Source organism: Hyperoodon ampullatus, assembly GCF_949752795.1.
Source record: "Hyperoodon ampullatus genome assembly, chromosome: 9".
NCBI classification, from domain to species: Eukaryota; Metazoa; Chordata; class Mammalia; order Artiodactyla; family Ziphiidae; genus Hyperoodon; species Hyperoodon ampullatus.
The window spans coordinates 89,493,485-89,518,314 of record NC_136922.1 but is presented as its reverse complement, the minus strand read 5'-3'; the positions used below and the strand labels follow the sequence as shown (position 1 = coordinate 89,518,314).

Genomic DNA, 24,830 nt, shown 5'->3' with positions numbered 1-24,830 from the left:
TCACAACCCCAGTTACCAACAACCCATTAGAGAGAAAAACTCAAAAAATTCAGGTCAGGTCAGTATAAGAGCCCAGTTTTCCCTGATGTCAGTACTTCCATATTTACTATGTAAAGCAAATCCTCTTAGAGAAGTCAATTCTCAAGTGGTTGTAGCTTTACAGACTATTTCAAGTGGTTGGAGCTTTACAGACTATTTCAATGTCAGGGCCATAGAAATGTCACTCATTTAACTAATTGGAATAAAAATGACACTCTTAAAGGTAATATGATTGAGTACAAACAGAAGTACTAAGTAGCCCCAAGACAGAGAAGAAACTGTAATCAAAACTGAGTATACATTTCTACTTGGATTGGTGACAATTAATGTACTCTACCTATTAGTGAGTTTGATCACCTTTAAAAATGAGCAAAGGGCTTCCCAGGTAGCGCAGTGGATGGGAGTCCGCCTGCCGATGCAGAGGACACGGGTTCGTGCCCCGGTCTGCGAAGATCCCACGTGCCGCGGAGCGGCTGGGCCCGTGAGCCATGGCCATTGAGCTTGCGTGTCCGGAGCCTGTGCTCCGCAACAGGAGAGGCCACAACAGTGAGATGCCCACGTACCGCAAAAAAAAAAAAAAAAAATGAGCAAAGACAAAGTACAGAATTCCTGGTCTGTCTATTAAAGCTACCACTAGTGTTTCTCAAATAAGTAGGCTTGTACATGCAAATAAGGAGATATGGAGGCAAGAGGCCTCCTTCATCATATATTTTCGAAGTGCCTAATTCAAGCCAAGTATCGTCCTAGGCACTGGAACGCATTAGTGAGTAAGGCTTGCATTCTGTGTAGAATATTAACAAGTTGACAAGATGTACATATTCTTTTAACTATTATGAGGAAAATAAAAAACATGCTGAGGTTAAGAATGATAAGATGTGGGAAGGGGAGATAGGATGCTGGAAGAAATCAGGAAACAATCATGAGATTTGGGCAGGAGACCTAGATCTGCAAGTCATCTGCATCTGGCCCCAAGCAAAGCTTGGTTTTGGCTGAGATCATCAGGTGAGAGTGTACAGAGGGAACACAGGAAAGCTTTCAGGACCAAACCAGGAGACACTCCAAGGAGGCCTTGAGAAGGCTCAGAAAGAACATGAGAAAGAGAAAAGGAAAACAGTTGCTGAACCAGCAAGTGAGCTGAACACAGAAAAGCAAACACTGAATCTGCCAAGATGGAGGTCACCGGTGACCTTGAGGTGAGCCGACCCAGAGAAACAGTGAGAGTGAATGGGAGGAGAAAATGAGAGATAAAGAGAGGGATGCAGCTCTCCTCATTCCACAATGATAAACTTTTTTAAAGCACCATTTTAATTTCAAACAATTATAGCTATTCTAATTTTTCCAGAGTTTTGATATCTAATTTTACAATCACAATATCCCCTCCTAAAAGAGTTAGAACTGATAACAGCTCTATTTTTCAAATGAGAAAACCGAGGCACAGGGGATTAACCAAAGACCCTGTTTTGGTCATGGGCAGCAGTAAGTATTTTGACTTTTTTTTTTCCAACCCTCATGACACAATGTGTTCATCAGTTACCATATTCTCCTGAAGAATCACACATTAAAACTCAGACACTAGACTGCCACTACCTCTTGCCAGAGCACCGGAATCACAACTAACTGCTGAACAATCATTGACAGGAAGACACTGGAACTAATGACCAAAAAAGATACCCCACATCCAAAGACAAAGGAGAAGCCACAATGAGATGGTAGGAGGGGCACAATCACAAAAAAATCAAATCCCATAACTGCTGGGTGGGTGACTCACAAACGGGGGAACACATACCACAGAAGTCCACCCACTACAGTGAAGGTTCTGAGCCCCACGTCAGGCTTCCCAACCTGGGGGTCTGGCAACAGGAGGAAGAATTTCTAGAGAATCAGATTCTGAGGCTAGTGGGATATGACTGCAGGATTTTGACAGGACTGGGGGAAACAGAGACTCCACTCTTGGAGGGCACACACAACATAGTGTGCATGTCGGAACCTAGGGGAAGGAGCAGTGACCCCATAGACAACTGAACCAGACCTACCGGCCAGTGTTGGAGGGTCTCCTGGAGAGGCAGGGGGTGGCTCTGTCTCACCATGAGGACAAGATCACTGGCAGCAGAAGTTCTGGGAAGTACTCCTTGCCGTGAGCCCTCCCAGAGTCTGCCATTAGCCGGGTGGGCTCAAGTGTTGGGTCGCCTCAGACCAAACAACCAACAGGGAGGGAAGCAAGCCCCATCCATCAGCAGACAAGCAGATTAAAGTTTTACTAAGCTCTGCCCAAAAGAGCTACAGCCAGCTCTACCCACCACCAGTCCCTCCCATAAGGACACTTACACAAGCCTCTTAGATAACATCATCCACCAGAAGGCAGACAGCAGAAGCAAGAAGAACTACAATCCTGCAGCCTGTGGAACAAAAACCACATTCACAGAAAGATAGACAAGATGAAAAGGCAGAGGACTATGTACCAGATGAAGGAACAAGATAAAACCCCAGAAAAACAACTAAATGAAGTGGAGATAGGCAACCTTCCAGAAAAAGAACTCAGAATAATGATAGTGAAGATGATCCAGGACCTCAGAAAAAGAATGGAGGCAAAGGTCGAGAAGATGTGAGAAATGTTAAACAAAGTCCTAGAAGAATTAAAGAACAAACACACAGAGATGAACATACAATAACTGAAATGAAAACTACACTAGAAGGAATCAATAGCAGAATAACTGAAGGAGAAGAACGGATAAGTGACCTGGAAGACAGAATGGTGGAATTCATTGCCGTGGAACAGAATGAAGAAAAAAGAATAAAAAGAAATGAAGACGGCCTAAGAGACCTCTGGGACAACAATTAAACACACCAACATTCACATTATAAGTGTCCCAGAAGGAGAAGAGAGAGAGAAAGGACCCAAGAAAACATTTGAAGAGATTATAGTCGAAAACTTCCCTAACATGGGAAAGGAAATAGCCACCCAAGTCCAGGAAGTGCAGAGAGTCCCAGGCAGGATAAACCCAAGGAGGAACACACCGAGACACATAGTAATCAATTTGACAAAAATTAAAGACAAAGAAAAATTATTAAAAGCAACCAGCGAAAACGACAAATAGCATACAAGGGAACTCTCATAAGGTTAACAGCTGATTTCTCAGCAGAAACTCTACAAGCCAGAAGGGAGTGGCATGATATACTTAAAGTGATGAAAGGGAAGAACCTACAACCAAGATTACTCTAGCCGGCAAGGATCTCATTCAGGTTCGATGGAGAAATCAACAGCTTTACAGACAAGCAAAAGCTAAGAGAATTCACCACCACCAAACCAGCTCTACAACAAATGCTACAGGAACTGCTCTAAGTGGGAAACACAAGAGAAGAAAAGAACCTACAAAGACAAACCCAAAACAATTAACAATATGGTAATAGGAACATACATAACGATAATTGCCTTAAACATGAATGGATTAAATGCTCCAACCAAAAGACACATGCTTGCTGAATGGATACAAAAACAAGACCCATATGTATGCTGTCTACAACAATCCCACTTCAGACCTAGGGACACATACAGACTGAAAGTGAGGGGATGGAAAAAGATATTCCATGCAAATGGAAATCAAAAGAAACCTGGAGTAGCAATACTAGTATCAGATAAAAGAGACTTTAAAATAAAGAATGTTACAAGAGACGAGGAAAGACACTACGTAATGATCAAGGGATAAATCCAAAAGAAGATAAAACAATTATAAATATATATGCACCCAACACAGGAGCACCTCAATACATAAGGAAACTGCTAACAGCTTAAAAGAGGAAATCGACAGTAACACAATAATAGTGGGGGACTTTAACACCTCACTTACACCAATGGACAGATCATCCAAACAGAAAATTAATAAGGAAACAGAACTTTAAATGACACAATACACCAGATAGATTTAACTGATATTGATAGGACATTCCATCCAAAAACAGCAGGAAGATCACATCTTGGGTCACATCAAGCCTCACTAAATTTAAGAAAACTGAAATAATATCAAGCATCTTTTCTGACCACAACACTATGAGATTAGAAATCAATTACAGGGAAAACAATGTAAAAAACACAACAACTTGGAGGCTAAACAATACATTAAATAACCAAGAGATCAATGAAGAAATCATAGAGGAAATCAAAAATACCTACAGACAAACGACAATGAAAACACGATGATCCAAAACCTATGGGATGCAGGAAAAGCAGTTCTAAGAGGGAAGTTTACAGCTATACAAGCCTATCTCAAGAATCAAAAAAAAATCTCAAATAAACAATCTAACCTTACACCTGAAGGAACTAGAGAAAGAAGAACAAACAAAACCCAAAGTTAGAAGAAGGAAAGAAATCATAAAGATCAGAGCAGAAATAAATGAAATAGAAACAAAGTAAACAATAGCAAAGATCAATAAAACTAAAAGCTGGTTCTTTGAGAAGATAAACAAAATTGATAAACCATTAGACAGACTCATCAAGAAAAAGGTAAGAGGACTCAAATCAATAAAATTAGAAATGAAAAAGGAGAAGTTACAACAGACACCACAGAAATACAAAGCATCCTAAGAGACTACTACAAGGAACTCTATGCCAATAAAATGGACAACCTGGAAGAAATGGACAAATTCTTAGAAAGGTAGAACATTCCAAGACTGAACCAGGAAGAAATAGAAAACATGAACACACCAATCACAAGTTATGAAATTCACACTGTGATTAAAAATCTTCCAACAAACAAAAGTCCAGGACCAGATGGCTTCACAGGTGAATTCTATCAAACATTTAGAGAAGAGCTAACACCCATCCTTATCGAACTCATCCAAAAATTGCAAAGGAAGGGACACTCCCAAACTCATTCCATGAGGCCACCATCACCTTGATACCAAAACCAAAGAGACTACACAAAAAGAAAATTACAGACCAATGTCACTGATGAATATAGATGCAAAAATCCTCAACAAAACACTAGCAAACAGAATCCAACAGCACATTAAAAGGATCATACACCATGATCAAGTGGGATTTATCCCAGGGATGAAAGGAGTCTTCAATATACACAAATCAATCAATGTGATACACCATATTAACAAATTGAAGAATAAAAACCATATGATCATCTCAATAGATGTAGAAAAAGCTTTTGACAAAATTCAACACCCATTAATGATGAAAACTCTCCAGAAAGTGGGCATAGAGGGAACTTACCTCAAAATAATGAACACCGTATACGAGAAATCCACAGCAAACATCATTCTCACTGGTGAAAAACTGAAAGCATTTCCTCTAAGATCAGGAAAAAGACAAGGATGTCCACTCTCACCAGTATTATTCAACATAGTTTTGGAAGTCCTAGCCACGGCAATCAGAGAAGAAAAAGAAATAAAAGGAATACAAATTGGAAAAGAAAAAGTAAAACTGTCACTATTTGCAGATGACATGATACTACACATAGAGAATCCTAAAGATGCCACCAGAAAACTACTAGAGCTAATCAATGAATTTGGTAAAGTTGCAGGATACAAAATTAATGCACAGAAATCTCTTGCATTCCCATACACTAATGATGAAAAATCTGAAGGAGAAATTAAGGAAACACTCCCATTTACCATTGCAACAAAAAGAATAAAATACCTAGGAATAAACCTACCTAGGGAGACAAAAGACCTGTATGCAGAAAACTAAGACACTGATGAAAGAAATTAAAGATGATAACAACAGATAGAGAGATATACCATGTTCTTGGATTGGAAGAATCAATATTGTGAAAATCACTATACTAGCCAAAGTAATCTACAGATTCAATGCAATCCCTATCAAACTACCAATGGCATTTTTTACAGAACTAGAACCAAAAATCTTAAAATTTGTATGGAGACACAAAAGACCCCGAATAGCCAAAGCAGTCTTGAGGGAAAGAAACGGATCTGGAGGAATCAGACTCTCTGACTTCAGACTATACTACAACGGTACAGTAATCAAGACAATATGGTACTGGCAAAAAACAGAAATATAGATCAATGGAACAGGATAGAAAGCCCAGAGATAAACCCACGCACCTATGGTCAACTACTCTATGACAAAGGAGGAAAGGATATACAATGGAGAAAAGGTAGTCTCTTCAATAAGTGGTGCTGGGAAAACTGGACAGCTACATGTAAAAGAATGAACTTAGAACACTCCCTAGCACTATACACAAAAATGAACTCAAAATGGATTAGAGACCTAAATGTAAGACCAGACAGTATAAAACACTTCAAGGAAAACATAGGAAGAACACTCTTTGACATAAATCACAGCAAGATCTTTTTTGATCCACCTCCTAGACTAATGGAAATAAAAACAAAAAGAAACAAATGGGACCTAATGAAACTTAAAACCTTTTGCAAAGCAAAGGAAACCACAAACAAGACGATAAGACAACCGTCAGAATGGGAGAAAATATTTGCAAACGAATCAACGGACAAAGGATTAATCTCCAAAACATATAAACAGCTCATGCAGCACAGCATTAAAAAAACAAACAACCCAATCCAAAAATGGGCAGAAGACCTAAATAGACATTTCTCCAAAGAAGACATACAGATGGCCAAGAGGCACATGAAAAGCTACTCAACATCACTAATTATTACAGAAATGCAAATCAAAACTACAATGAGGTATCACCTCACACTAGTTAGAATGGGCATCAACAGAAAATCTACAAACAACAAATGCTGGAGAGGGTGTGGAGAAAAGGGAACCCTCTTGCACTGTTGGTGGGAATGTAAATTGATACAGCCACTATGGAGAACAGTATGGAGGTTCCTTAGCAAACTAAAAACAGAATTACCATATGACCCAGCAATCCCACTGCTGGGCATATACACAGAGAAAACCACAATTCAAAAAGACACATGCACCCCAATGTTCATTGAAGCACTATTTACAATAGCCAGGACATGGAAGCAACCTAAATGCCCACTGACAGACAAATGGATAAAGAAGATGTGGTACATATATACAATGGAATATTACCCAGCCATAAAAAGGAACAAAATTGGGTCATTTGTAGAGACGTGGATGGATCTAGAGAGTGTCATACAGAATGAAGTGAGTCAGAAAGAGAAAAACAAATATCGTATATTAATGCATATATGTGGAACCTAGAAAAATGGTACAGATGAACCAGTTTGCAGGTCAGAAACTGAGACACAGATGTAGAGAACAAACGTGTGGACACCAAGGGGGGAAAGCGGGGGTGGAATGAACTGGGAGATTGGGATTGACATATATACACTAATATGTATAAAATAGACAACTAATAAGAACCTGCTGTATAAAAAAATAAAATTCAAAAAAAAAAACCTCAGACACTGTATTGAAGCTAAATGTTCTTTAAAATGAGTACCTTTCTAAGCTTCCACATGACTGTGTGAGCAGTACAATGAAGCAGTGGAGGGGCTCAGAACAACAGGACATCCATGATTAACGCAGACATATGCACAAGTTTGACTTCCAGCTGTTGCCCTGCACTCTTGGGAACAGCACCCCGACGTCCTCAGCCCAGATGCCCACAGCACACAATGTAATGAACCACTTGTACCCTGACAGTTAGAGCCAACTGAGATGGGTTGATGATACCAAAGAAATCTCATTTTTTCATTCTTTTTCCCCCTTGTGTAGAACACTTTTTAATTGCATGATGAATTAGAAATGTTGACAGGAGCTTAACTTTTGTCAGATGTGAGCCTTTTAATGTTACTTTGATGGTCTATCTTTACCGCTCTCCTACCACAGAAGGAAGAGCTGACCTCACGAACCAAACCACCGGGAAGCGAAGCCTGCAGCTTCGTGGCTCTAAGAGAAGAGACGAAAATCTCCTGCCAGTCTCTTATGATGTGACTGAACTATTTAACTATGCCTTTTCAGGATAAGGTGAAATGCAGATCTCACTGTGGTCCTCGGACCAGTCAGATTAATAGAATAACTGAAAAAGAATGACCATTTTTTATGGAAAAAAGACGTGATTTCCCCCCCAGCTCCTTTTTTCCTGCTGCAATATTAAAAGCATTCATCAGAGAAACTTTGGTTCCTGAATGAAACTCCATCAAACTTGCACAAAAACTGGTCAGCTGATACAGCCTCTCACCAAGCACGTGATGTGTCAGCTCAGCTCAATTATTTTTAATGATTATTATGAACATGATATGTTTGCTAGGTACTTTCTCCCCTCTAACCAGAGATAAATGCTCCTATTTTGCTCAACACTGGTACGTACAATAGCCTGTTGCTTGAAAGTTCCATATTTCAACTAACTTTTTGAAGGATGGTAAAAGTTCCTAGATTATGATGATTCTTCGATTAACCATTCTCACAGAATGAAAGTCCTCTGTAACTTAGTTGGATTTTTCAATGTTTTTCAATTATATACAGCAATGTTGTCCTAGGCCAGACAGCTCAAGGGCAACATTTCTATTTAATAAAGCCATGTATAACTGCAAAGAACAAAAATGTATCTATGTATAGGCTCTACTTCGGCTTAAACTTAAAAGCTAATGCAAACCTATGAAGCTGATAATGGCTGTCAGTGGCCCCATCTCCTTTGGGGCCTCCTTCCTAACCTCTCAACTAATAAGCTGCCCATCCTACTTTAGACCTCTGCCATCCTCATTCCTTCTGTCACTGAGTCCATCAGTATTTACTGAACATTTACTATACCAGGCACTGTACTAAGCACAGGGAATAAAACAGGATGTCCCTCATGGAGCTTATAGCTCTGTGGCAAATCCACAATACAGTGTGGAGAACGATATAAGAAAGGGAACAGTAAAGATGTGTGCACACAGCAGGGGCCACGAGCCCAGAGAGAGAGAGAGAAGCAAAGAGAGACAGAGTGTGTGCTTTGTTTTTTTTTTTTTTTTGTAGGTGGTATGTTAGGGAGAGGAGACACCAGCAGGGAGGGCTCATCACAGTGACCAACTGAAGTTGGAAAGCTGAGCAGGGTTTAGCCCAACGAGGAGACAAACAGAATGTATATGAAAACTCTGAAGTGACAAAACTAGAGATAACAACATTTGGAGAGAAGGAGGAACGCATAACATTTACTACGTCAGGTACTTTTCTCAGCACTTTTCATAGCTTACTCCCCTAACGTTCACAACCACCTCTTGGGGGTAGGCACTGTTTAGAGATACGCCCATTTAGAGATAAGGAGGCACGGAGCTTCTGAAGCTAGGAAATGGGGAGCTAGGTTTTAAACGTAGGCAGTACGGGCCCAGAACCCTCTGCTCTTCACTGATTGGCTGTACCGTCTGTCTCTCAAGAGGTCATGGACCATGGGTGGGGTTGGGGATGGGGCACAGCTACAGCAAAGCGCAGAGTGCTCACTCACCGTGCTCACTGTCTACTAAACAAAGAGGACTCTGGTATCTGTCATTTATCCTCGTTCAGTAACGAGGCTGGAATACGAGTGAATGACAAGTTGCACTGCTGTCCCATTAGTTACGTGGTCTACCTTTTCATCTCTCAGTGCCAAGTGAACAGCTTTACTGCGGTGCAGGCTGTCTGCTGCAAGTCGGGGAGGCTGTGTACACGTATGTAGGGACGGGGCTGTTCTCTGCACTTCCCACTCAGTTCTGCTGTGAACCTAAAACTGCTCTAAAAAATTAAATTTTTTAATGAATAAAAAAGGAAGCGATCAGGATTCAAGCTAAAAAAGAAGAAGAAAGGCTCTGTGTGTCCTCACTAAAGGAATTTCATATACTAGAAGCCAGGTGGAGAGAAATTTTGGAGGTAAACTTAAACTACTCCTTAGGTCAATTCTGAATTTATAAGTAGGACACTGTGCAGTCTATTTATCGCTTGTAAAAATAAAATACAGTGTGTGTGTGTGTGTGTGTGTGTGTGTGTGTGTGAAAAACAAAAAACAAAACAAAACAAAAAACCTGTGGGGCTTTGGGAAACCAAAAATAAATAAATAAATAAAATAAGTAGGACACTGTGATGGAAGGTGGAGATATGGAAGAGCTCTCCAAACCTAGGTAATTTTCTACGCCCCCTAAGTGTCAGTTCAAGTATGATCAGTCCTACAAGAATGTGTGTTCCAAAACTATCATTTCCTTCCAAGCCTTGCAGTCCACCCTATACTGCCAGGAGGTAGTTCCCTGCAGAAGCCCAGGTCACCCTCCTTGTCTGACTGACCATACAGTGGCTCACTCCTTCATCTGTTCCAAACCTAACTACTCTCTGTACTCCGCCACTTCAAGACTACAAGACACACACTTCATGTTTTCTAGAACATACAGCAATACTTTAATATTAAATAAAATGCTTGTAAGCTAATTTCCTTTTCCTTATATCCTCAAATGTATTTCTAGGCTTTTAATTCTGGTAACTTTATGTCTGAGCTGTGGAATTATTACTGTGATATAACTATGAGACAGCATAGCAGAGTCTTTGGAAAAATTTACAGGTATTTACTGATAGATTAATAATGAAGTTGAAGGTAGGAATGACGAGGCAATAGTCTTTTAACTCTAGAAAGGCTGGCTAGTTGCTTCCTGATATTCTGTTGTAGAATTATGATGAGTCTTAAAAACTAAATATTTAATTGTGGAGGCTAGTCACTACAAAATATTCCAAGTGCCTGCAATGCATCAAAGACAGTGAAAGTGTTCTCCATCCCTCATGGAGAAAGCCCATAGTTCTAACATAATTTAAAGAATCTCTCCCCTCTCAACTCCTCTAGCAATTTTATCCATACCATCCACTTAGTTGTTACCACTGACTGCCTTATATTGTTATTGATATTCATTCCTTACTTTCATAACTGGATCTTAAGGTTTTTATCTTTTATTTCCATGTACTCAACAACTTCCATCCCTTCCAGTGCTTGGATGTCTTGCACTTAGCAGACCTTCACAAATCTTTCTTAATTGATCACATTTACCATGATTAGCATCCTTTTGGTCACAGGAAAAAATGTTATTAGTGTGATTTTTTTATTTAAATAAATTTACTTATAGTTTATTTTCTTAATTATTTTCTTCTTCAGATTCCAACATTTTAGTAACCACACATGAACATCAAATATCCCGCGTATCAAAGTTATGTTGATCAGAACGTACTGTTTAAAGGCATCCTTCTTCCCTTAAATAACAACAGAGGCTGCATCTGCACTTTTCCAAATCTCAAGTACCCCTGCCATATTCCAGAAAGTACTGAAAACAATAATTAAAATAACAGTGGCAGCCACAGAAGACGGCATTCCCCTAGACTGTGACTGGAATCACGTCTGCCACCTCTAAGCAAAAAGGAACTGCCTTCATTTCTTTTCACATTGAGTTCCCACTTGAATGGTAGCAGGTCTATAAATCCTGAGGCCACAGTAATAGTTTTAGCTGCTTGGCAGCTGATGCTGGGAAATGATAGAAGAAACAGATTACCAGGTCTTTCCATCTTTGCTATCTTGAAAGAATCCTGTGAATGCAGACCTCAAATTCACATGCTATAAACACTTCAGATCTTCCTCCAGAAACCTAATTTTTCTAGAGAAGGTCGATTACCCACCTTGAAGCTCTCCACTCCGACTGTACAGCTCCCTTCTCTGTTCTCGCAAATAGGCACTCATACTGATGGCATGGGAGGATGATTCGAACCTGCAACGAAACGCAGCGTAAACAGACGATTAGGTAGTAACCAAACAGGTGGTGTCCAGCTCTGTATATTCCGACAGTATTCTACGCCAGCCCATGTGACGCTCCCTAGTGTTCCACGACCAAGACGTTCTGGCTGTTCCAGGCCAGGGGAGGCTGCCATGGACCTTGAGTTGTGAATGATATTCCTGCCTAAACACTCCTCCATGACGGTATTTGGACATTCTGCTCCTTCTCTATTTCAACTGATACACTCGATCTTGCAACTTTCTTTTGCCTCCAGATCCCTTGCCAGGATCCCTACACACACAGCAACAGCCGTATCCTCTAATGGCATTCTGATTTCGCTCCTAGGCAGCTCAAAAGACCTCAGTGTCTGCCAGCTGCCACCGCAGAAATACGGGCTCCTCAGAGCTGACCCCTGGCCTTTCTAACTCCCCCAGTGAGAGGACTAGCACAATGGGTTGTGAGAAATGATGTTAAATAACTACACCAGAGAAACAAGGCATCTATGGTCTCTCCTTAAAAGTCCTCAAAAACAATATACTTTCTAAACGGCTGCCAGGATTCTTACCGGCCACCTGTAATTCTTAGAAGGATTTCTCCTGTCAGCCTGTTATCCTGACAGAAAATCTCAGGTTTGAAATGTAATTGCTTACCACATCAAAGGATTTATGGTTTGATACAGTCATAATTTTACCTGGTTTTTTTGGTTGTTGCTGTATTTTACCACATAAAATACTTTCAGAAATACCAAGCTACAAAATGTTGTTCACACCTCCCCAGGGACTGCTTCAGAGGTTAGAAACATGGGGGATGGGTTCATGACACAGAACATGGCTTTAGAAGCTAAAACAATGACTACAAAATAGAAAAAAACAACAACAACAAATCACAGTCTTAAAAGTAACTTGCAGGTAAGGAAGAACAACAAAAAAAAAAACAGGTAAAATTATGACTGTATCATCAAACTGTAAATCCTTTGATGTGCTAAGAAATTCCATTTCAAACCTGAGATTTTCAGTCAGGATAACAGACTGACAGGAGAAATCCTTCTAAGAATTACAGCCACTAAGGGGTAAACAGCAACACAGTGAAAGAGCAACAGTGATAACGGGATAGGTTTCTGGCCACAAGGAAGGAGCACCAACGTTTTCTTAATTATGCCTTCTTTATCGGTTCTTTGACAAGGAAGATGAATACCAAGATGAATGTCAGTCTGAGGGAAACAGCTGAGTTACTTGATCCTTTCTCTGCACCCTGCCAAGAACTAAGAGGGCACAAACAGCCAGAAGAAAGGCAAAGTGTGCAGTACTTCAAAAGTGTCACCTGCCAGTCAAGTGCTGACGAGAAGCCACTGACCTCCAAAAAGCACGCTGACAGCTATTGATCAGAAACAGCAAGAGAAAAAATAAACTCTTGAGCAAAGAACAGAGAGGCACACCATATACAATAAGAAAGAGCTTAAACACACTTAATTAACCTTGGCTAGGGACAATTAAAGAGAGTAATAAGGTTCTTCACAGATGTGACAGAAACAGATGACAGCTTGCCAAAATCTGAATCCTTTATGACCTGAGGCATTTTCACTACTCAGGAATCCTTTCTGCGTTTGCAACAAGTCACAGATGGATAGAATTTTAGAGCAAAAGAGGCATGAGGGATTAGCCAGTCTCACCTCCCCACTTTACAGCCAAAGGCACCGAGGCCACTGAGACAAGAGAACTGCCCTGACTCACATGGCTCATTAATGGTGGAACCAAGCCTAGAAATGGGCAAATTTCTAAGAGTGGCCTAATTCTGTGCAGGTGATGAGTTTTCATTACTATGTAATAATAACAAATGTGGAACGATTACTTAAGTTCACTTATTCATTTCCAGTAACTTATGTTATCCAACACCGCAATTTCAGGATTGGCTAAATGTCTGAAAATGTTTATGTGGTCTGAGGTTGCAAGTTAGGGGTGAGGGCTGACAGCATGAAATCTAAACACCCCGAAACCTGCTTTCTGCAAGAGGCGTAGACTGAGAACGGTCAGTTGAGCTTGAAGAGGGCTGGGTAGGACCGGAAGGGGCGGAGGGAGGGAGGGAGGGGAGAGGGGAAAGAAAAGGCCTAACCGTAGGCCTTAGGCAGTATCTGAGGCAATCTTAGTTGCCGCCACCAAACACCTTTCCTCCCACTATCTGTCTTGTTCGCTGGCACAGGCCCGATTCTATCTGGGCGTCTGCGTCCTTGCTCCCTCTCACTAGGCAGGGTGCTCAGGAGAGGGGGCTCCCTCTCCAGCTGCAGACCTAGCACTGGAGATGAACTCTGACTGGTTTAAGACTATCACCATGGTCTACTTCCCCTTGCCAGTGACTGGTTTAGGAATGGGCCTCAGACCCAGGTCCTATTAGTTTTCTTGAGAAAAACTTGCAGAGGGGCTTTGTGACTGGCAAAAAATATTAATAGATGGACAATTAATCATTAATAAAAACGGATTTGTAATGATATAGCCATTTTGGAACACAGTATGGCAGTGTCTTACACAGTTAAATATAGTCCTACCATATGATCTAGTAATCATGCTCCTGGGTATTTATCCAAATGAGTCGAATACTGACACTGACACAAAAACCTGCACATGAATGTTTATCGCTGCTTTATTCATAACTGCCAGAAGCTGGAAGCAATCAAGATGTCTTTCAATAGCTGAATGGAAAAACAAGTGTGGTACATCCACACAACTAGTATTACTTAGCGATACAAAGGATGCCACAAAAAGCCACAGAAAGACATGGATGAACCTTAAATGCATGCTGCTAAGTGAAAGAAACCAGTCTGAAAAAGCTACGTACTGTATGATTCCAACTTTAAGACATTCTGGAAAGGGCAAACTATAGAGATAGTAAAAAAGATCAGTCATTTCAAGGGGGTAAGGAAAAGAAGGAGGAATGAATAAGTGGAAAACCGGATGTTTGGGGCAGTGAAACTATTCTGTAAGATACTATAATGGTGGATATATGACATTGTGCATTTCTCCAAACCCACAGAACTATACAAAGAGTGAACCCTAATGTAAACAATGGGCTTTAACTAATAATGGTGTATCAATATTGGTTCATCAATTGTAACTAATATGCCACACTAATAATAAGAGGAGAAACTATGGTGTTAATAAGAGGAGAAACTATGGTGTAAAGGGACATAAGTGAAATCTCTGTACTGTCAGCTTAATTTTTCTATAAACCTAAAATGGATAAAAATAAAGCCTACTAATTAAAAAAAAAGGGATTTGCAGGATGAATCACACACTATTTCCTGGGCACCACCATTTTTATTGGAGTGGGACTGAATGCAGAGAAATGGAAAGGGCTGAGTCCTTGATGATACTGTACCGGTGAATTAAAGAATCCTCTATATTTATTCTTATGTATGAGATAATAACTTTCTATAGGTTAATCTATTCATTTGGGGTTCCATGCTACTTGCAGACTAAAGCCTTTTAACTGATACTGCATCCAAGCTCTGAATAAAACTGTTTAAAAAAAAAAAGAGAGAACGCATCCAATAAACAGAATGGATTTCACTGCAGTGTGGGCACAGTAAATCTCCTCTCCTCTAGACCACAAGATAAATGAACTGTTGAAACTTTCCTTAATGATTAAGAACTCTATGAATCCTTGACAGAAAACAAATCTCAAAAGTGCCAAGATTTAAATCCTATTTCTACCACTTGCTAGCCATGTGAATTTGCATAATTTCCTTAACCTCTTGTGCCTTGATTTTTAAAAATTTTTTAAAAACAAATTTTATTTTGAAATCATTAAGTTTATAGAAAAGATGCAAAATAGTACAGGGAGTTCCTGTATACCTTTCACCCAAATCTCTCCCTAATGTTAATGTCTTACACAATCATGGTACATTTTGTTGCATCTAAGTAATTAACACTGGTATGACACAAAACTACAGACTTTATTTGGATTTCACAAAATTTTCCACTAATATCCTTTTTCTGTTCCAGGATACCACATTGCATTTAGATCACGTGTAATTCTGATAAATAGATTGGGGTTTCCAATGAGCTTTTTCTGTGCCATGTATGTGATCCAATAATCCCCTCTGACGAGTGCTGAGGAGAGAAAGTCATTGACCATGAGAATCAACAATACCCAATACCGCATAGATAGTGTTTGGAAGCCTTTGATTCCCAAGGCACTGTTAACTCAGTAGACGAGTTGGCTTTGCTCCCAGGAGGGTAGTGTGAAGTTTCCTGAGAAGCTTAAGAGCTGATCCTGATTGAGAGTCCCTTCCTAACCTCCACTAATACCATGTGCTCATCTCACACATTTTACTACATGGAAGTATCACCAATTATTTACTTGTCTGTCTTCTTTTCTGAATTATGTTTCTGTGCATGAGCCTCAATTTTTTTTAATGTGTAATAGAGGATGAAAAATAGAACCTATAGCCATTAGATTGTTAGAATGAATAAATACATGAGACAATCCATGAAAATGGCTTTATGCCTTGGCTAGCACTTAGTAAGGACTCAGTAGGCATTACCACTACCCTGCTGCCCAAATTTGGTATAATCTGAATCAAATTATGTTTGATTGAGATTCTTCTGAGAAACTCATTTACCACAGTGCCTGGTACATAGTAAGCACTCAAGGAATGGTAGCTGTTATCGTTATTATTATTAATGTTAATAATAATATTAACTGTTAGCTGTTACCAAGTGACATATACTTAGAATATGTGGCCAGGTGAGTGTAGCTAATCGTAATTTGAAAAAAACAAGTTCCGGGCTTCCCTGGTGGCACAGTGGTTGGGGGGGGTCCGCCTGCCGATGTGGGGGACACGGGTTCGTGCCCTGGTCCGGGAGGATCCCACGTGCTGCAGAGCAGCTGGGCCCATGAGCCATGGCCGCTGAGCCTGCGGGTCCAGAGCCTGTGCTCTGCAGCGGGAGAGGCCGCAGCAGTGAGAGGCCCACGTACCGCAAAAAAAAAAAAAAAAAAAAAGAATTTCCACATTGTTCTTTTACTAAATCAAGTAAAACCCAATACTACTTAGCTAGAGAGATTTGCGTGACTTTATTAACAAAGGTTGTTTCTTGGCACTTGGGGCTTTCCAAAGGCTGAAATATTTCATTTCATATAAAATTCCCCAGAAACAAGGGGAGAATATCATTTCTCTTCATTTTATATGACTCCCCAGAAACAAATTCCAGAATTATTTATTAAAAGTTCTAGATAGTCCAGTAACCATATTCCAAAATAGTCACCTCCCTTACAGAAAACGGAAGTATACAAAGTTGAATATATAGTCACTTCCTATCAATTATTTCAAATCAACTTTAAATGGGTGAAGTAATGGCTGTCAATAAAGTGGAAAACCGTTCTACTGGGATCTAACACATCTTGACACCTATCTTACCAGCAGGGAGATACTTACTTGAAAAGAGAATTTTTGGGCCTTTGAGGTTTCTTCTTGGCAAAAAAGGCTGCACACTCGCGCCCAGTGCTGGCATAACTTAGTTGAGCTGAGGGTTCAGAGGCTGCACGAGTATTTTTCATATCCAAGTACTCAGTCAACAGCATCTGTACAAGCAGACAAACAGCTTAACACACACATTTATGATGTGCTATTAAGAAAAAGCAATCTTAAAACCATGAAGACCTAATTCTAAAACCTCCTTGACATTCAGAAGGATATTAACCTAGCTATTCATATTTCTAGTTGTAGACCTAAGGGAAGAGTCATTATAGCCAGAAAGTCAGCAATTTGCTACCTACTCCTAAAACTGGGAACAGTGTATAGTGAGCATTTGTACATGGGGGTAAAGGGAACATTTTTATTGAGGGTCTACTATGTGTCAGGCACTGGGCTGGGTGACTTAATCAACATACTCCTTTAGTCATAATTTAATCCTTATTATTCCAAACTGCAACAGCAGCAGCAGCGATGCCGTAACATTTACTGAGGGCTTACTATACTGCAGGCAAGGGGCTAATCCATTTAGATATTTTACCTCATTGAAAGCACAAAACTTTATCAGGAAAATCCGTTCTCAGATTATAGACAAGGAACTGGACCAGCATTCTAACAAACCGGCCAACCAGGTTAGCGTAGCCCACAGCAGACTAAGCGGTCCTGACCTGCATATTATTTCTAGGGCCCACTACTCATCTTCAGAGTTTCAAAGCAACAAAAGCAACAGCTTTTTTGATCACTACTGCCAGCAGGTCCTGCTTATAAAAATCAATCCACTTTAGAGCCTCAGGGGTTTGGGGGCCTGGGCTAGAATCAGTTGTACTATTTCTAAGACAAGTGTAAAAAGTTCCCACTGTTGTGAAAGAAAATAGCAGATCTGGAACAGAAATCACCATGGTTCCTAAGATGATCTAACCCAGGACTAAAGTGTATCAACTCAACTCATTTCTATAATCACTTGCCACATTTAAAATTTTAAGATAACCAAGTGGTATACAGTACATGTAGACAAACAATTCTACCCATGACTGAAGTGAAAGCTTTTCAGAATCAGGGTCCCATATCACTATTATTCTTGCATATATGTATATAATCATTCATTCATTCAATAGAGATGTGAGGGCCATATCAAGCATTACCATCAAAACATTTATGAAGCACACCTGTGAATATATTGCTCCAAGTAAGTTTTAAAGCCAATTATGTCTATATTATAAGCACATACACATTACTGAATACTTATCAAATATCAGACATTTTAAAAACATGACCTTACTCAATCCTCAAATCTATGAAGTAAGTATTACTAATTGTAATTTAGAGATGAAGAAACTGAAAATTAGTGGTATTAAGAAACGAGCCTATATGCATGTGTGGAGGCAGGAGCTAATGGGAAATCCCTGTACTCTCCCCCTCAATTTTGCTTTGAACCTTAAAATGCTCTTTAAAAAAACTCCAAAGACAGAGGGAGGGGGGAGGGAGGGGGGAGGGAGGGGGGGAGGGAGGAGGGGGGAGGGAGGAGGGGGGAGGGGGGAGGGAGGGAGGGGGAGGGGAGGGGGAGAGGGAGGGGGAGGGGAGGGGGAGGGAGGGAGGGGGAGGGGAGGGGGAGGGAGGGAGGGGGAGGGGAGGGGGGAGGGAGGGAGGGGGAGGGGGAGAGGGAGGGGAGGGGGAGGGAGGGGGAGGGGGAGGGGGAGGGGGAGGGAGGGGGAGGGGAGGGGGAGGGGGGAGGGGGAGGGGGAGGGGGAGGGGAGGGGAGAGGGAGGGGAGGGGAGGGGAGAGGGAGGGGGAGGGGAGGGGGAGGGAGGGGAGGGGGGAGGGAGGGGAGGGGGAGGGGGAGGGGGAGGGGAGGGAGGGACTAGCCTAAGGCCTTATAATTACACAATAACAGGCCAGGATTTCAACTCAGGTTTAGTTGACTCCACAGTCTGTTCTCTTCCCCATGACACTCCATTCTCACTAAAAGCATAAAAACTATCAATGAGAATGACTATGAGTGGCAGTAAATGGACTTTATTTCACTTTCTGTACAATAAAGAGTTCGCTGGGAAAGCGTAGAACATGTTAAGAGATTCGTCCATGTTTTTTTATTTATTTACGAGGCCACTGGAGTATTACTCAGCAAGCTGATGAAGTAATATAATGACAAGTACTATCTCTGTTACTATATCACCGAAACTGCACAACAGTCAGGGAGAATACTGAATTGGGTCTCTACTTTAGTAACAATTCCAGTGATGGACTCAATTATTTTGTAGATTTGGCACTGATGCTAATAAAGTTTGCAGGAATCTGTGATCAAAAGAAAGCTAGTAGATCAGAAAAGAATTTCAAATTGTTGATATCTTTCAAATTTCAACACAGAAAGATGTCTACAAATGCCCTGGTTTCACTCAAATGGTGGTTATTACACCAATATGACAGAAGTATGTTTCTACCAAAGCTTGAAGACACACTCACTACACCAAGTAATTCTGTCGAGGTAATTATTGTCCTAAAATTCAATGACTGCCCTTTTACAATAAAATATTGACTGACCAGGACCTAACTAAGCAGCATCCTTAAATCCAGGTATTTTACGATCACTGTTCCTTTTTCTCCACATCAATGAAGTCCCCTTAATTATTAGCTCTCAGGATTCTTAGTCCATTTCTATTCACCAGCTTCTCCCTTTCCATCTACACAAATGTACTATTTCTACCCTCTCCACAAAAATCTTGCTTTGGTCCTCACGATCTATAATCTTATTTCCTTTTTATCTTTTGGTTCTCAACTTTAAAAAGCAGCCTCCACATATATTATTTCTCTTACCATGATGTGGTTTTTACCCCTCATTTCTCTCCCAAGCTCCAGTCCCACATCTGTGACTGCATGCCTGACCTATTCACCTATTTCACAGATAAAATCAACCCTAAATTCTGAAACCTAGATCATCTTCCCATAACATCAGTAATTCCTTCTGCCAACTTTGTTTTTTAGTATTTTCTTAGTCTCACTGATCTCCAGGTTTAAAACTTCAGAACTGTCTTTAATACATTTCCTTATTCTTTGTATCCACAAAGGAGTTAGCGTCCAAGTTCATTCATCACTCTCCCTCAACTCTATGAGTTTGCCCATTCTGGTCCATTCTGACAGCCACCACCTTAGTTCACCTCACGCAGTGTTCCTCATTTAGTTTTCTGCCTCCCATCTCTTACTCTTCTGATCCTCCTACATCCTCAACAGAGTGATATTCCTAAAACACAGCTGCTCCAAAAAAAGGTGTACAAATGAATTTATCTACAAAATAGTTACAGATGTAGAAAAAAAACTTATGGTTACTAGGGGGCATGGGGGGAGGATAAATTGGAAGATTGGGATTGGCATATACACACTACTATATATAAAATAGATAGCTAATAAGGATAGATATAATAGATAACTAATAAGGACCTACTGTATAAGGGAACTCTACTCTATACTGTGTAATGGCCTATATGGGAAAAGAATCTAAAAAACAGTGGGTATCTTGATATGTATATGTATAACAGCTTCACGTCGCTGTGCACCTAAAAGTAACACAACATTGTAAATCAACTACACTCCAATAAAAATTAAAAACAAGAAACAAACAAAAGAAAAAACACAGTTGCTGCCACCATCACAAGGCTCCTCATCATCTACAACTATCTGACCTCAACACTCCAATCATATCTTATTATCCCTAACATGAACCCAACGCTCCAATCAAGATCACCTAGTTAACTCTCCCCTGAATATGCCGGGGCCCCCTCCTTTCTGGAAGGCCTACCCTAGATTACCCTCTCTCCTAACTCCTAACAGACCCTTCCAAAAAACCAGTTCCAGGGCTTCCCTGGTGGCGCAGTGGTTGAGAGTCCGCCTGACGATGCAGGGGACACGGGTTTGTGCCCCGGTTTGGGAGGATCCCACGTGCCACGGAGTGGCTGGGCCTGTGAGCCATGGCCACTGAGCCTGTGCATTCGGAGCCTGTGCTCTACAACGGGAGAGGCCACAGCAGTGAGAGGCCCGCGTACCGCAAAAAAAAAAAAAAAAAAAAAAGTATTTAAAATTATTCATCCCAAACTGCCTAAAATTATTAGCTATTATTTAATGAAAAGACACCTCACCATTGATAAACATGAGGATTTTTTTATATTCCTTAAAACATTGTATTTCTTCATTTCCACCACAGAGCCATGCAACATATCAGTGAATCAAAAAATATAGGGAACCACTGAATTTTAAAAAGCATGGGATAAGAAGCCTTGATGTATATATCGTTATATGCAAATTAGAGACAGTCTCCAAAGTAGAAAGAGTCCAGAGTACAAAAATCTACCCTGTGAGTAAAGTAAAAAAAAGGGATGGCTGCAGTTTTAACCACAGGCTTTGCAATGTTTGTTTCCTTCATTGTGTTTGCCTCTTTTCCCTAATAACATTCACCACCAGTTGAAAAATACTGCTTTAAAACAGGTAAAGTTTTATGTTGACACTCAAATTGGTAAAAGTGCATTTTTTAATATCTCAAAGAACAAATAAGCCCCTACTTCTAAGATGCCTGAAATGTGTTTGAATTACGCTAAATCATCTACTACGAAGTCTTGACACAAACACCAGATGCCTGAAATTAAAATATAACCATATCATTTCTTGGTGATTCTACATCATTGTGGATAATGTACTACATCTTCCAAATTGTACATAAATATCCTAAGCACTCACTGATGAGTTCAAATTTCCATTTTTATGAAAAGAAATAAGCTAGACAGCTTGTCTTTTGCCTGGGGGAAATCACCCAAGATTGGAATTCTGGGGCAAAGGGCATTACATATAATACCAAATATATTCTGCCCACAGAAAATCTGTAGAAGATAATCCCGTATGTGTTCTTGCTGCCTCTAAATTCCTTCATATCTCAATCATTTCTTTCTCTTTTTAAGTACCAGGAATTGCTATTTCTTGTTGATCAAGAGTTCAAAAAATTAAAAGTCATAGTTTGTGTTTTAAGTTTAACTTAAAAGGTATTTGTAAAACTGAAGACAAGAAACATGAAAACACAGTTGAAAAGCACCTGAAAACTCTATATACACCAGTGATATCATGATTCACTGTATTTTTTGAGTATTGGTGTGTTAGATGGTTCTGTGGCAGAAGCAAAGAAATATGATGCTTTAATAGAGCATACAAATTGGAGTGGTCAGGCATCTCTTCTGCTATAAGACTGATTAGCAGTTGCTAAGATGATAGTCAGTAATCCCATGATATATAAAGCAAAGCCAAGATTTTGAGATTTATAACATGCTCTGACATTGGTAATATCATTCTGAATTGACCCCTCATTTACCATTTAATCCTCTTTATTTAACATATTGCCTATGGCTGCTTGTGGTTATACACATAGAATTTTCTAAAAATACATGTGGGATTTACAGACTTAGAATTAACACATTTCCTGTCTTCAGCCTCTGCATTTATCCAAGTAGCTACTCACTGAAACACCCAGATCCTTCTAGATACTTAATGTGGTAGATCCTTTTAGTATCTTCCCAGCTTCCAAAATCTTCGCCTCATCTAAGGACGGTTCCCCAACCACACAATGGACTTGGGTAGCCAGGCCTGGGATCCCACCCTCTAGGTCACAGTCTACTTCACCAGGGAAACAGCCAACCCTCAATTAGCCAATCAGATTCTCTCTCCCAGGAATGTGTTAGTGGGATATGGTCTGTGCTCGTCAATGTAAGTGAGCAGATGTAAATACTTTGGGGCAACCACCTTTTTACCATGTGGATGAAAAATCAAAGACAGCCAATCTGCAGAGAGAGAATAAAGAATGAACCAGATGACCAGAGAGAAAGGGGAGACCCACAGGAGAGAGATTCAAGGATTGCAACCTTAAGTTATCCATAGTGCAAAGGTCTCAAATCCAGTCGCTGATAAGGTCTTAGATTCTCTACCCTTGGGTTCTACAATATATCCTTATAGCCTTTAGTATTTTTTCCTTATGATAACTTGAATGAGTTTTTGTTTCTTCACTAAGCTATCTATGGATAAACAATTATATACTAATATGCATCCAGTGACATTTGTATCACAAATACTATTTTTGTAAAACACTGGTATCTTATAAAAACGGGAGTAGTGGTTTGCACAGATTTCAATCTCTGCAACTAGGAAACCAATTCTCCTGACTACTACCTTCAAACGTTTGATGATTTACAGCAAAGCCATACTGTGTATGTGTCCCCCTACCTGCACCCACCCCCCACCATGAATCTGAGAACTAGACTGCTTCATGACAGGAGCAATTCTAAGGTGAAAAAAAAACCCCTTCAGCTCCCAATATGAAGTAAGGCTCAACTTTCTTGTGCAATATCTTGACTGTGCCTACAATAAATATTGTAATTTTTAATAATTTGCTCTTTTAAAATACAGATGCCCAGGAGTTTTTCTCCCAGGAACAGCAAAGTAGCTTCCTTGGACTATCCCTCATACTGATGATAATTAGAACAGCTGAAAAAACATATTAAAAGAATAAGAATTTGAAGGCCTTGGAGAGGAGCCAAATTAGGCAGAAACTGGTGGCTATGACCCCTGAGAGAAGAAAGGAAGCACACTAGTTCCTCTGTATTCTTCCCAGAGAACCCCTTCCAGCACCCATGGAGCAAGAGTAGAACCAAGCAGAAACTAGTCTCACTGGATGGTGGAGGCAAGGCCTGGCAAAGGGAGACCAGGAGGCCCAGAATTTGAAAAGAGAAATCCAGAGGTGGAGGAGGAGAAAAAGCAGGGTAATATACCCCTCAAACTATCACCTTGATTCCAGAAAATATTAAAGAATAACACTGAAACAAAGCAACAGTATTTTCTAAAACTAGGACCACCATTTAAAACTACTACAAACTATCAGATTTCCCCCGTAAGGTTGCTAATGGATGAAATATTAGTGACAAAGAAAAAACAAAAGAAGTTATCTTTTGAAAATAGCAGTCTCATTTCCCCATTGTATAAGGACTAAAGTATTCTGCAGTAAGAAAACCAAAAGAAAAATAAAGTCATTCTGCAAATGGAATGGCTGCCTGCTTCATTATACTCATTATCAATGGCTATTGTATCATTAAAACTACTATGTATGGTCTTGTGAATAGTTCCTTAGTGTTCAAAGTAAAACAGATGATAAAATTCCAAGACTACACAAGTATTTCCTGGTCCCCTGTCAAAGCCCTGACAAGCAGAGTCTCAAAGAGCTCACACTTACCTCCCCCCACACTCCCGACAGAAAAACTTTTAACAAAGAAACCCCAGTTTTAGATAGCTTTCAAAAGAAACTTTTCATTTATTTTAAATTAAACGTATTTACTTAATACGTAAAATATGCAAGGTATTATCCTGGATATAAAAACAAGACTAAAAAAAAAAATCCTTCCCTAATATTAAAACAAGTGAATTTTACTATATATAAATTAAAAATTTAAGTGAATTAAAAGCCAAATCAATCAATCCATCAATCCTTCCCTCAATGTGCTTATACAGACAAACATGAATGACTACAATACATGGGAGAAAGTGGGAAGCATCAGGTCAAAGAAACTGTTGTGAGCATTTATAGAAGGACAAGATTGATCCCAAGTAGGACAATAAAAGAGTTTCAAGATCATAGGACATAAATAAAATCTTA

The 24,830-nt window shown here is 40.0% G+C and overlaps 1 protein-coding gene across 1 annotated transcript in view; it reads right to left on the bottom strand.

Annotated features, from left to right (window-relative positions):
* Positions 1–24,830, bottom strand: part of EXOC4 (exocyst complex component 4) — a gene marked incomplete at both ends in the record, with an annotated part of 836,896 nt that overhangs the window by 582,484 nt on the left and 229,582 nt on the right. The window contains 2 exon segments of the mRNA XM_079711536.1: positions 11,600–11,688; positions 17,123–17,268. Of these exon segments, the coding sequence (XP_079567662.1) occupies positions 11,600–11,688; positions 17,123–17,268 (235 nt within the window).